This window comes from Lepisma saccharinum, chromosome 5, assembly GCF_977018435.1.
Source record: "Lepisma saccharinum chromosome 5, izLepSacc3.1, whole genome shotgun sequence".
Classification (NCBI taxonomy): domain Eukaryota; kingdom Metazoa; phylum Arthropoda; class Insecta; order Zygentoma; family Lepismatidae; genus Lepisma; species Lepisma saccharinum.
In genome coordinates this window covers 52,620,588-52,634,761 of record NC_139233.1, presented here as the reverse complement: position 1 = coordinate 52,634,761, position 14,174 = coordinate 52,620,588, and the positions used below count along the sequence as shown (strand labels likewise).

General features: G+C 38.5%; 1 protein-coding gene across 3 annotated transcripts in view; it reads left to right on the top strand.

Moving 5' to 3' along the window:
* The window catches only part of UGP (UDP-glucose pyrophosphorylase), a 130,828-nt gene that overhangs the window by 54,329 nt on the left and 62,325 nt on the right, over positions 1-14,174 (top strand). Inside the window, exon 1 of one of the 3 annotated variants that reach the window (XM_083122552.1) lies at positions 222-357. The exons of the other annotated variants lie outside the window; for them this stretch is intronic. Within the exon in view, the coding sequence (XP_082978678.1) occupies positions 340-357 (18 nt within the window). The 5' untranslated portion in view covers positions 222-339. Of the gene's footprint in view, positions 1-221; positions 358-14,174 lie in introns of those variants that run through there. 3 annotated transcript variants of the gene reach the window in all.

Genomic DNA, 14,174 nt, shown 5'->3' with positions numbered 1-14,174 from the left:
GGCTAATGTCAGGCTCTGGGGGCTTTTCTCCTCCTAGCCCCTACCTAATTACGCCCATGGCTGAGTCTCGTTTTCTTCTCCGGCGTGTTTATATTCGCACTGGCGCGACGCACGAATGCTATGACTATAGAGATGACGAAGACTGCTGACGGCGATACAGTACTCGCCACCACGTGTGTTGTGTGTTAATAATTCTCAGGTTGAAAGAGAGGAGAATGTGGCAACCTCGTATAGTGATAACCTTACTGCAAAAGTTGTTTGTTAAGTATCAGTTAGTCTCTCTCTTCGAGTGATGACTGAGCGAAGGTCTCTGCGGTACTTGATTGCTGATAAGACACTATGGATTTTTTCAGTAGGGTATGTAACGCATTTAAACTAAAAAAATAACATGATATAGTTCACTGTATCGTTCTACAGAACGTGATTCTAGTTGTACAATCAATGGCAAAGGGAACAACTAATAGGCTAATTGCCATTGCTGTTTCCGTTCTCCCCCTTTTTTCATTCTGTGTTCTTAGAAATTGAACAGAAGATGCTGTTTTCTATTCGTGCTGTTGTTTCAAATGTTGAACTCTACATTGCGGAAAACCGAACCAATGAACAAGGCGATGGGGAATTTACCTATCATTATCTTTGCCGTTGACTGTACCATAGCAGTTTAAGGTGTGGGACGAATGCTTCCGGTTCGATTTCCGGTCAGAGCATGGGTGTTCATTTGTGTTTCTTTTAAGTCGTTTTTCTACGAATTTTGGCAAACCGCGACGACGAAGGTGAGTGATGATTAGATGCAGTTGCGAACACACTGTGTACTCAGGGGTAACACGCGCTACCCCTGTCTAGGTGATGGGTGGTCAGCTGGTGAGCCAAGTACCCATACCTAATGTACTTTCAGCTCACCATCGATGTATATATTCCCGCTAATGCAAATGTAAAAATTCTGTCTGTCTCTCTCTCTATATATAGCCCTATATCTATATGGAAAATGCGGTCTTCCCCGATGGCACATTGTAATCAAAGTGTCCCGGGTTCAATACCCAATGGAAGCAAGCACATAGTGGTTCGGATCCCACTTTTAACTGTAGATCTAGTTTCAATTATTCCAACACACATGAGACAGAACAGAAGACACAAAATCCACAAAAGATTATACTGATCAGATCACCTCTTAACCCCTTTCCTAAATTTTACGATCGACGTTTGTTTTTATCTTTCAAGCACTTTTTTCCAGGCAACATAATGATAAAGAACATAACTGCATCAAATGTAATTTTGTATTATGTCACTACATTGTGATTTCAATGAAACTACAAGTAATTTAAGTTTGATCATTTTACTTTTATATTTTAGCTTCGCTATTCAATGAAACAAGACGTCGTAAAATTTACGAATGGTTACGTATACGTTAGTCTAGGGAACAGCTTTCCACGGTTAAAAAAATTATATACAAATACGCTTTCCATTATTTACAGGACGCCGATACACAAGTGGGGAGCACTACACTAATTTATTCCTTTTTATCTTCGTTTTACTTTGTGCTTGATATTTGCATTTTTCATATTTTATGTTTTTGTATTTTATTCTGCCGATAAATGCCGATTAGAGGAAATTGTCGATCTTTAAAATGAAAATTTAGGAACAGGAACTTTTTTACAGTTAAGGAACACACATCAGTTACTACATTCTTCTTCTTATTATTATTTTTTAAAATAACCCTCTTCAAAAACACTGTCGTTTCAGTAATCCAGTATAATGCAGTGTCCATTTTTTAATACGCTTAAAGTTGATAAGTTTTTATTTTTTAATGCTACATAATTACAATTGCAAATTATGTTGGAAACTATCTTCCTGGAAATCACACTTTTGTGCTAGATTAAACACGTTGCGATTGACTTACTTCCAAAGGCAGTCAGTGGTCCAGTATCCGAACATGTGTGTTATAAACAACCAACCCCCTTTGGATATCCTACAGGTATATCTTGTAGCGCAGGGTACCTCAAACTGTAGTACGCGAACCAGTACTGGTACACGTACCTTCGGATGCTGGTACGCAAGCTTGATAGGAAAATACGGAAAATTTGTAAAATCTCCTGTATCTCATTATTAATAAATATAGTTATTTCATATTTTAATGTTAACATAAGAAGGTAATCTAAGTACAGTTTTAGTAATTGTATAATCACTAGTTACTAGTAACCATAACCCCACAGCGCTACAGCCCTCGGAGGGCCTTGGCTTACCTACCGACTGCTGGTCTCCCTCCCACACTGTTCCTCCGTCACCTGTTATAGCGTGGAGATCTTAGACCAGTATTGGGATGACGGGTGATCAGCCCGACGAACCCCCAGCCGTTGTTGTAGGTCTTCTTGACCGGGTTACGCTCACTCACTCGGAGCTTCCCAATTTCCTCACGATGGTGGGTTGCCACCGGCCCTATACGTAGGCCGAATAAACCTACGCCGTCCCGCAGCGAACGATCTCAAGACGAGTGAACACCTTAACCCGCTCGGCTACGGAGGAGGACACTAGTTAACTAGTATTCGGCAATATAATCATGCAATTTTAAATGTTAAATGTTTGAAGGTTTGACGCTTTCCCAAAGACACCCAAATATCAACCTCCTTTTCCACGTAGTACACCCTGGACTGCATTATGCAGACTAGTGAAGCTCTGGTGTCTGGACTCTCAGCCAATATAATGAATCCTCCGTGGGGCTCGTACTGTGTCGTCCCTATGTGTTTGTGATTGTCCCTTCATCAATCTCATCTTATCGCCATTCATTCTCATCTTTGCGATTAGCCAAATTGGCAGAACTGCGATGTAAAATAAACTTATTCAATCAATCAGTTACTTGGTGGTGCGGCGAAATTATGAATTTTGGTTTAGTGTACGCCAGCCTAAAAGTTTGAGAATCCCTTTCGTAGTGTATACGCTACAGTCAAAAATCGCTTTGCTAGTTGCATTGGGTCTAATTCACAACAAACTGTCATCTTGTCTGCCGCTTTCAGTTCACACGGACACTTGTGAGTTGTAACAATTCCATTGACTTTCAATAGGATCATTCGAACCCAGAAGTGTCCGTGGCTGTAACGATACCGTACGGTGACAGGTGTACGCTGCTGTGTTCGCCGTGCTTGACCGGCTTGACTGACGGACGTCTTGCATCAGGAAAGTCTTCGGTGTTCTGGTTGAGTTTGATGTACAAAATGTATCGAAGTGGCCGACGAAATGTTACTGTTTATTTGAAAATTAATATTGGAGAAGGTGTACGAAGTGGGTTAATGAGATTTTGGAAGATATAATTTGTGGGTATTTTTAATAACAAAAATTTTAGTTAGTTTTTGCAATTTCCTTGTAATTTTAAGCCACAATTTTCTGGGTTTAAATTGTGATAGTGATATTGATGTGTGCCTAACGTTGTCTCAAGTCCATCAACACTTATTTATATGGTGAGTGTTGTTTGTTCTGCCGTGTACACCAGAGTAAAAGTTCGACCGAAACCTTACACGATGCAATTTCGAGCTTAGGGAATAAAGTAGGACACTGCACGCTACTTTGTTGCTATATAGGTCGAGGATATTTACGTGCTATGTAGTTCACCCGATAATGCTATCACTAGATTATAAATCCAGCGGAAGACACATTTTAATTGTCAATTTTATCGCTGATTGGGTCGGCATCTTATTCGATGTCATATGAACCAATGCTGTGTGCCTAAGGTTTCTGCAGGAGGCAAAATTTATGTGACGTCACAAAACTAATCTACGAGCAATTAAATAAATGTATTTCTTCACCCCTTACTTATGCTCCGCAGTAATCTGTTTCTGCATGTGAATGTAAAGGAAGACGTGTCTACATCTTCATTTTATCACAAGTATCCACTACTTCTCATCTCTATTTGCATGTGGCGTGTCTGCATTTCAATTTTATCATGAATATCCACCCCTTGTATATGATGTCTACTTCTTCATTTCTTCCCAAATATTCACTGATCTTCGATTCTATTTACGAGTGTTCTTTCTGCTACTTCATTCCATCACAAGGCTCCATTCATTTTCGCGCCTGCTTACATGTATCTGCTTCTTCATCTCTACGCAAGTATTCACTCATTCTCATGTTTATTTTGCGTTTTATTTTTATTTTTCTTAAGCGCATCTTCAAAGATGAATGGTGGTTGTGAGATTGACGTAAAATTACAGACACCGTGGACAACACACACAAAACTAGTCACCCAGATGATTATACTGGCTATGGGGCCAGAGCCTAATCCTTATCCTGCAAGGGAGAGGTAGATATTTCTGCAAGTTATTTTGCGAACATTGTATAGTACAATGATCACTTTCGTTCTCGAAGGAATGAGAAACTACTTGCGAGTTGCGATCAGCATTAAATGAATAATAGTTGACACGTTCTTTAGTCAAAAGAACGTGATTTAACTAAAAGAGCAAATAATAAGTTCACATGAAAGGATCGAAAGTATTCGCGTGATGCCTCTCAGGGTATGGGGTAATATATCTCTGTTAGTTCGTCAAATAAAAATCAAAGTTAAGTTTGCACTAAGAAAAAGGAAGTATATTTTACTTCTTTGCAAACTAAATACTTATATGCCTAACATATAATCCATTTCACTCAATGAAATTAAACTTCTTATAATTCAACTTGATCACTCTATTCAAAAATCGAGCCCGAACTTCAAAGTCAAGACAAAAGACAATCGTAATTGCCATCGTAACAGCCCTTACAAGATAAGTATATACAGGTTAGTCACTATCCTGACATTATCAGTGATAGGTAAATTACAGAAATTAAGATTAAAGAACAATAAATATTTGTACAAGAGAAAAGATAATTAAATATTAGTGCAATGGGGAAGGACGTGTCATAGTTCTAGGTCAGTTTATCCAGTCTTTAGCATATTTCGTATTTTTTTTTTTTTAAGTAATAAAATCCACTACTCTTTTTCCTCTAAATCCCGACTTCATAACACCATTTTTGTTTGTAATTTTGAAAAGTCCGATACCTAGTGACAGCGATAGTAATCGTTCAAAAGTCACTATGTGCCTCCACCGGGTATCGATCCGGCCCCTTGATTACAAGGCGATGAAGCTGCCACTGCGCCATCGAGGAGGCCCCAGCAGTGAAAAGAAGAAACATGTCTCTAATTCAAATTTACTACAGATGGTTAGTTGCTTATTTTATTTCATTGGAGTATGTCTTTTTCTTAATTTTTCGCCCCTTTTCGAAACCATTTCTCCTTTTAGCGCCCTCCCTAAGCCGCTTCTGAATCTGGGCCTGGATCCATGGCGGAGACCACCCAACTCCACGAGCCATGCAGCTACCTTTGCCGTGGCGAGCTACCAAGGATGGATTGTTTTTTTCATATATATAATTTCTTGACGCACGAAAACTTACGAAAGTTTTAGATCTTCACATATACTAGTTTCCGAGGTTGATGGTTATCTTGCGGCCATACAGGTATTCGGATCAATTTAATATTTGGTGCATTGAGCTCATATTTATCTTTACATCTCTAGTAATTACAGAGATGCCAATAGTTGACACAATGAAAGAACATGACACTGGTGCCATAAGTGCCATTCATTCCAGCTTTTAGTAGCCTTACAGCAGTGGCAGTGCAGTGACAGTAGCAGTGGTACGCGAGTGAACGCCAATTTCAAGATTTGGTGCTTACGTGAGACAGAATGATTCTAGTATTTTGGGGAATTATTATTATTGCTGCCAGCATGTGCAGCGTGATGCCAACTATTTAGTGTCGCCCACGAGACGAGACTTTGGCCTGTCTCGTCTCGTGGAGCCTCTTGGAAATGCTGTCCCGTCTCGAAAATATTCGTTTGTCTTATGACACATGGTCAATCTCGTCTCGTCTCGAATTTTTAAAAGCCTGTCCCGTCTCGTCCCGTGGGCAACACTACAACTATTCAAGATCTATTCTCGCTACATAATACTACACATATACAAAGTACCTTGCTTTATAAGAGTTTTCTAAACTTAAGTTCCTCAACTATAAGATAGCCGATCGACGGTGTTGCGATCCCTGGTGGCTAATCATTCTTTACTTCTTGAAGTTGGACTTGTAAAGTAATATTTCAGGATATATGCTTTTAATTGTGTGTTGGATATGTGCAAGGCCGTTGATCATACGGATTATGTAGGTAATCTATGGACACTAAAACTCGGTGCGGTGATTCATTCGTTTCTTTGGCTCGGAAATAAAGGAACGGACGGTTACACGCAGATAAGGTTAATTGTATGGCATTGTTTTCGTTCATGTAGTCAGCCAATAACATTTTTCATGGTGATAAGAGGGTTGTTTATTCATGCCATTAATGATTTCATGAAAGAAATTACAGTTCTGCTGCTTACAAAAGATATGTGAAACCAGTGTTCCCGAGCAGTTCCAGTCGAAGAGGTCTTATCATCCTTGTTATGTAAGATGTTTATGTTGGTTATGTGATAGTGCAGTCGTTAACTTCTTTCGTCAGTTGACATGATATCGTGTATTTGTAACCTTGGATTGTGGGGGTTACTGTTGCGTTCACTGAAATTTATCTGGGTCCGTCCGTCCGATTGTCGCCAGCAAGAGAAATACTCTTTTTGTCATGTACCGAGGTGTTCCAGGTTCCATTCCCTGTGAAAGCACATGGACAGTGGTCCAGGTTCCCTTTTAAACTCTATGTTCAGTCCCGATTGTCCTCTTTGTGCATATATAGTGGACTGGCCGCATTTTGATCTCGCCACCAAAGGTGAAGGTTGTCTTTACTAGCGCTTCTTCATCACGCTCCTCCATCACTTTCACATAATCATCATTCATCGTCATCCTCAGGATGAACTAAATGTAGATGAAAAGCGATGTAAAATATAGCCAAGTAGATAATGAAAAAAATAATAACTCTTTAGTTGTTAGGCTAGGCTAGAGTGGATGCGAAGCAAAGATAATTATTCCTTTAGCATCGAGAAGTTCCGAGATGTCTCCAGCGGAAAAAAGAAACTCCGCGCTTCTACCCATATTGAGCTATCTTGTACTGATTACATGTATTTTTTTTTCAAACGAGTATCTTCCGCGTCGGTCGCTGCTCTTGACCTCTGCTCCGGGCGCCCAGGAGACAAGTTACGAAGAAAGTGAATAAACTGCGACTTGTATTCTGGGAAGTGGATTAAGAAGCCGACAGTATATTAGATTGTCAAAACGAAGTAATTTCCATTCAGCATTATCACCACCCACGATTTTCCCAAGTAACCTTTATACAAAACAAGCTGATCTGCTAATTTTCAAACAAATTTTCACGTAGTTTTTCCAGTCTGAGGATGCAACCTAAACAAACGAGAAACTCTTAACATGTCGGCTTTCTTTCGTTAATTATTTCTAATTACAAACTTCTAGTCATGCGGTTCTGCAATTCTTAAATGGTAAATGTTAATTACTCAAGTGCTTTTAGAGTAACAACAGTGGACATAAAGACTTATTATTGAGGTATATCAATATTTATTAAACGTGCTAGAACTTACATATTTTTAATTTTGTTTATCGGTAACTATTTTCTTAAATTTCCTTCTCTCTCGTTCCGGTATCGAGACAGGTGGAGTTTAGATATCGAAAGTGAGAAAGGCTTCAGGCTTGTCTCGGCATCGTTCATCATTGTTATTTTTATAACCCTGTTCTCGTATTTGAAGTTATTTTCGTATATACAGATTGGAGCGGTGTTTACTATGTAACCGTGATATCCTTCATAATCAGAATATTGCCATATCCCCAGTTTATTGGTTATAGAGTTCGACGAATTGTTAACAAGGATAATTTATATCAGAATAAATCAACACTTGAATCATATTTCCACGCAAAATTTTATCTTTGTATAGATTTAGCTATTTCCCAATTAACCAACTCGAGATAACAATTTTTTTAAAAAATAAGTTATTGACATTTTCCCCGCAAACTATATATCGGTAATTACTTCTATTTTTTAGGTCGCTATACTAAGTCGCTATAATGTTGATTGTTCCTGTCAGTTTTTATACGTATTAAATATCCCACTATAGTTATAGCACAACCTCGTATTTAGTTCAGTATACGAAATGTTATATTGGCATGATTGGCATATATATACACAGGGTGGAGCATTTTCGACTACCTATTTTATAATGAAGACAGATGATTTGCTGATTACATTTACTTTTATTTTTCATTTCTAGAAGAAACATTGCACCTTTGGATTACAGAAAATGTATACATGAACAATTTGTACACAATTATTTCTTGAAAATAACATCTTTCAAATGATGTCCCTTGCAGAACGCCGAGGACTGTGAACCACAGCAACGCGCACACGTTCAATGTTCTCTGGTGTTCTGACTGTTCTTTTTCTCCCATGCGGTTTATTTTGAACACTTCCAACTTCACGCCATTGTTTCCACCATTCATTGATTGTTTTCCTGTTAGGAACTCGTCCACGGCATTGTTGATCACCATACTCCCTGCAGAATGCACGCTGCACCGCTACAATTGACTTCGTTAACACGAACTGCTCCACACAAAATATACGTTGCTGTAGAGGCCGATGCTCCATTTCTACTGAAATCCAAAGTCACAGTGTACACAAGGCAGGAGGAAACCGCCCTCCCAATTCATATGTTTTGCAGTGTTGCCAACCTTAAACTGTGTAGTCGAAAATTCTCCACCCGTTAGTTGTTCGCAAGTAATCAACAGATATAGAATGGTTCATTTGTTGCCATTAACAGACAAGTGAACATTTTATAGTTAAGTTGAAATTTTAATATTTTCCAGTACACCACATAAATGACACGTTTGTAGCTTTATTTACTTGTAAGGTTCCGAAAGTTAGGCACATATTCATTGTTGACTTGCGATTTTTTGACTGCCATATAGACATCCACTCAGAGGTAATTTATGTCACGTTAGGTTAGAATTAGCAACTTCAATCCACAATGTAAGCTTCTACGTATCTCGAGTAGGTTGTGAGAAATCGATATGTATAGATTGGTTTCGATTGTTAACCAGGACGTTGTAATGGCGAGGCCAATGGAGCATAAAAATCTGGCGGCATTTATCGATTGCCGATTAAAATGGAGTAATAAATTCAATGCACGAAATTCACAGGACGGTAAAAAACTACTCCTTTGTAAGGTATATAGTTTCATCTTGAATTCGTGCAAAAGAAGATGAGGCTAATGAACTGTTTTCGATGTTCATATGTAAATTCTCAACAAATATTAATTAAATCTTTGTTCTAAACAGCTAAATTTGTTATAGAATGAGACAATGACCTTTGCCTCTACTGAATTCTCAATTTCACTTATACAGATATAAGAAAAATTAACATTCAGTAGAGCCAATGCTGGACCTATATTTGAATGAAGAATTAATTACCAATAATTCATTATGTAGTTTGTATAATGTTATCTTCCAGCTGTTGCCAATATAATAATAATACAATAATAATATGTTTGCAAATTTACTATTTAAAGTAATTGAGTTATAGTTACGGTTACTTTAAAAAGTAAGTGCAAGCTACTTTTACAGTAACTTTATTATAGACAATATATAACTCTTGGAGCGTGTATAAATTGCGGAATCTTCTGAACTGAATTGTGACGATCATGTAAAATTATCACCCATTTTCATTAAATGATGATAAACCTCATATTTTTAAACAAGAAAATATAGAGATCATAAAATTGAGAGTAAACAATTTACTTGGCAACTTGTAATGTAAAACATTTGCTCGTATAAATGTATATAGGAAGATTAAAATTTTAGTTCTATTTCGTAAACCAAACCCAAATTTAGTGCTGAAACGTATCTGTAAGGTAATTGAATTTCTTTACTCGTTACCTGAAAAAGTAACTGAGTTTCAGTTATTCATTTCTTAAAGTAACTACAACTGGTAGTGATAGTACAGTTACAGTTACTCGAAAAAAGTAACTGCATTACAAGTAGCTCGTTACTTCCAAACTCTGCATTTGTCTCCTCTCCCCACAAGAGATAGTACATTTCTTTGTAAGAATAGAGACAAGTACGAGCCCAGATCCTTCGAGACGAGACGAAGAACGAGACAGAGCTCTCTAAAATCGGAACGAGACGGACGCTCGCGGTCTCATTCAACACTTTGCTATGATATTTCAATAAGACAAATTTTCTTTACTCTGTGACTTCTTCAGGTCGTACTAAGCGTGTATCCACCTGATTATTTGGAAATTAGTCATATATTATGTTTATACAGAGCATTCTCTGACATTCGCTACGAGACTCGGCGGCAAGCGGCCCGGCGTCAGAGATTGTCTTTCCCGGTGAACGGGTCCGCGACAGTCGCACGCTACAGTCTGTTTTTTTCGCTCTCCCTGCCTTCGCTCTCTTTCCCTTTCTGTTGACGTTGCAGACTGACGCCAGTATAATCCTCCCTCGGAAGTTGTATTGTGTCGCGTCCGTGTGTTGAAGATTGTGGCTTAATATGACACCACAAAAGTTTACATTACAACAAAGGATTTATCTTGTTGAGTGTTACTTCGGAAAGAGGAATTGTGGAGAAGTGCGACGACGTTTTGCAACGAAATTTCCTGGCGTTCCCGTTCCACATAGGACCACTATATTAAACCTCGTAAAAAGTTTAGAGTAACAGGGTCAGTTCTGAATAAAAGTGCAAAGAAAACCCCACGTGTACTTACTGAGGAAAAACTCGATGAGATAGGACAAAGGTTAGAACAGTCTCCTCGGAAATCTATCCGCCGCCTCTCACAAGAAACGGGTGTTTCAAAAACCACAGCATTTAGAGTCGCTAAAATTCTTAAATCTAACAAATAAAGTATACAAAGACAATCCTCACACCATCCGTGAGTTAAAAGACAGTATTGTACGATAAATCGGGAGAATTACAGTAGACGAACTTGCACGTGTAAATGCCAATTTCCTTCGGAGATGCCAGGAATGTGTTGCAGCAGAGGGACATCATTTTCAACACATGTAGTCAAGGTTAGTGCACAATATGAAAACTGTAATTTTAATAGCCAACTCTAGCGACTGTCGCGGACCTCGTTCACCGGGAAAGACAAGCTCTGACGCCGGACCCCTTGCCGCCGAGTCTCGTAGCGAATGTCAGGGAATGCTCTATAACCCAGTCAAATTAGACATATCGAGGGGGAAAAATCCAAGAGTTTTGAAAATTGGTATGGTTGTTCGTTGGTACCTACAGTACAACGTACTAAAAGTCCTGGAGGGTGGGGGCGAGCGGGATGTGGGGGAGCTGTTTAAAGGTGACTTTTCCTCGTTTTTTGTTTATATCTGCGTAACTATCAACCCTACGGAAAATTTATCCACATACAAAATTCAAGTAGACAAAATTTCCTACAAAAAAGGTCCTATTCATTTTTCTCGTAGGAGGGATATTTTCAAAGTTGTAAAGTAGACAAAACATAGGCATTTTTTTAAAAAAACCTTTATTGGCATTTCATAAGTAAATTTACAGAAAATGTGTATTTGAATGAAATTATGACAATTACCGAGCACCATATTTATATTATACATTAAACTTTAAGTAAAATCAAATTGTTTTTGTGGAAACTCATTGGTCTGGGTCTTCGGCTACATCTTCATCGAACTCCTCTTCTTCTGAAACAACAACAGCTGAGGGGGATGCTGATACTACCATTGTGCGATGTGGACTTGACAAAGCATCATCTGAGGACAAGGTAGCAATAATAGGCGAAGACATTGATTTGCTGGTCTTGTTGATTGCTTTAGCTCCACCACAAAGTAATATACTCTTGGTTTAACGAAGATCTTAAGATCTGCTAACAAGCTGAAGCCAGACCTTGCGTCTTTGCCACCAACAAGAGGCTCTGCTCAGCAGCATGCATACAGAGTCTTTCTGGAAGTGCAAATATGGTTGGGACACCAGCTGACACCTGAGGCCTGGGGATGGAAACGAGGCGTGGATGGAACCCTCGAACCTATCATGACCAATGACCCTGCAGCTCCTGACTCAATCATGAAAACCATATTTTTTAAATGCACAGCTGGTTGTGGGGTACGATGCGGATGTCGTAAGGCTGGGATAACCTGCACTTCAGTCTGTGGCAATTGTGAGGGAAGCTGCACGAATAGCCCTCCACCAGAAGAAGAGTGGTTCGATGAAGATGTAGCCGAAGACCCAGACCAATGAGTTTCCACAAAAACAATTTGATTTTACTTAAAGTTTAATGTATAATATAGCTATGATGCTCGGTAATTGTCATATTTCATTCAAATACACATTTTCTGTAAATTTACTTATGAAATGCCAATAAAGGTTTTTTTTAAAAAAATGCCTATGTTTTGTCTACCCTACAACTTTGAAAATAACCCTCCTACGAGAAAAATGAATAGGACCTTTTTTGTAGGAAATTTTGACTACTTGAATTTTGTATGTGGATAAATTTTCCGTAGGGTTGATAGTTACGGAGATATAAACAAAAAAACGAGGAAAAGTCACCTTTAAACAGCTCCCCCACACCTCGCTCGCCCCCCACCCTCCAGGACTTTTAGTATGTTGTACTGTAGGTACCAACGAACAACCATACCAATTTTCAAAACTCTTGGATTTTTCCCCCTCGATTGCCATCTTTTTGTCTAATTTAACTGGGCTACTAGCAATTGCAGGTTAAACCATTAGTGGCAACCGTGATTCTGTGCAGCGTATTCCGTTTTTTGAGACATCGTTTAGTAGAAATGAGGCGTCAGAGAGATAACTTCAATTTTTTGATTTTGGGTCGGACATACCATCCATTACAGGATTCAGGTGCAAATAGATTGCTACACTACTGTTTTTATTAATACTAAGGTGACAAAATGAAAGATTCTACAAATATCTTTCCAAAGTATGCATTTTTACTCTGCTGGTTCCCCTGAATTTTTTAACTCCTTGTCATTGTATTTTGCAATAGGTAGTATAGCTTATTCCTTACTTTTTCATTGTACAACAAATCGACCTTATTTATGGATTCTGAAAACAGTTAATCAAATCCATGTTCTTGCGCAAATATTTAATGTGAAAATGACGAAACTAGAATCTCTGCAAAGGTGTTGGTCATTCCGTCCTGTGAACTTCAAACATGGCTTCACGAACAAGTTATCATTTGAAAATATAAGGGCAAGTTCTGTGTTACAAATCTGGCTATTATTTAGGGGAGTATCCCGCCGAAAAACAAAAAGTTAAATTCGTTTACTGCCAGCGTGTAACAACTTAGGGCATTGCATTTTATGTAATTACGTATTTTTCCTCTGTATCTAGTCAAACATTAATGACAAATCTAGGTTGTTCGGGAACACTAAGTAAAAAAAAAAAACAATTTTACAGCAGACAGTTATTTACGTTTATTCTTTTAATAGCAAACATCATTTGGGGCCTCCCCGATGGTGTAGTGGTAACGTCGTCGCCTTGTAATCAAGGAGTCCCGAGTTCGATACCCGTTCGAGGGACATAGTGGTTCGGATCTCACTGTAAACTGTATGTTCAGTCCCTATTAGCTTTCATGTACATAAAGTGGATTTAAAACAAAAGCTAATTCACAGTCATTCATTCAATAGCAAACATTACAGGCATGATATACACGATAGATCATTACTGTTTATAATCTTTAAATATGCCCAATATAAAATTATACTTATAATATTTTCTTTAATTGATTCAATGTGACAAATGAAAGCAGCAGAAAATTTCAGTTTGTGAATTGTGCTTTTTTCTGGGACAGAAACCCTAGAAATGTCGGCTGCCTCCTCGATGGCGTAGTGGCAACACATTCGTCGGAGTCTACTAGCTCCGATTTCGATACCGGTGGAGGCACATGGTAGTTCGGATTCCACTTTAAACTATAGTCCTGATTAGCCTGTCTGTGCATAAAGTGGACTTAAGAATTCAGACAAGTTATAAGCTCTTCACTTGTGCCACATTTCGTAAAAATCCGTGCCGATTCCTCAGAGATTAATAATGACTGCAATTCAGGTAGTGGTGGCCCAGACTGCATATCCGAGATACCAACTCGAAATAAGAAATAGCACGGGAATGAAGAGGAACACTTTGTTACATATTTTAATATGCTTAAATATTTTCTGCATCGTGATTTATGTGTACATATTTCGGCTATGTCAAGTCTCAGACCTTAGTTAC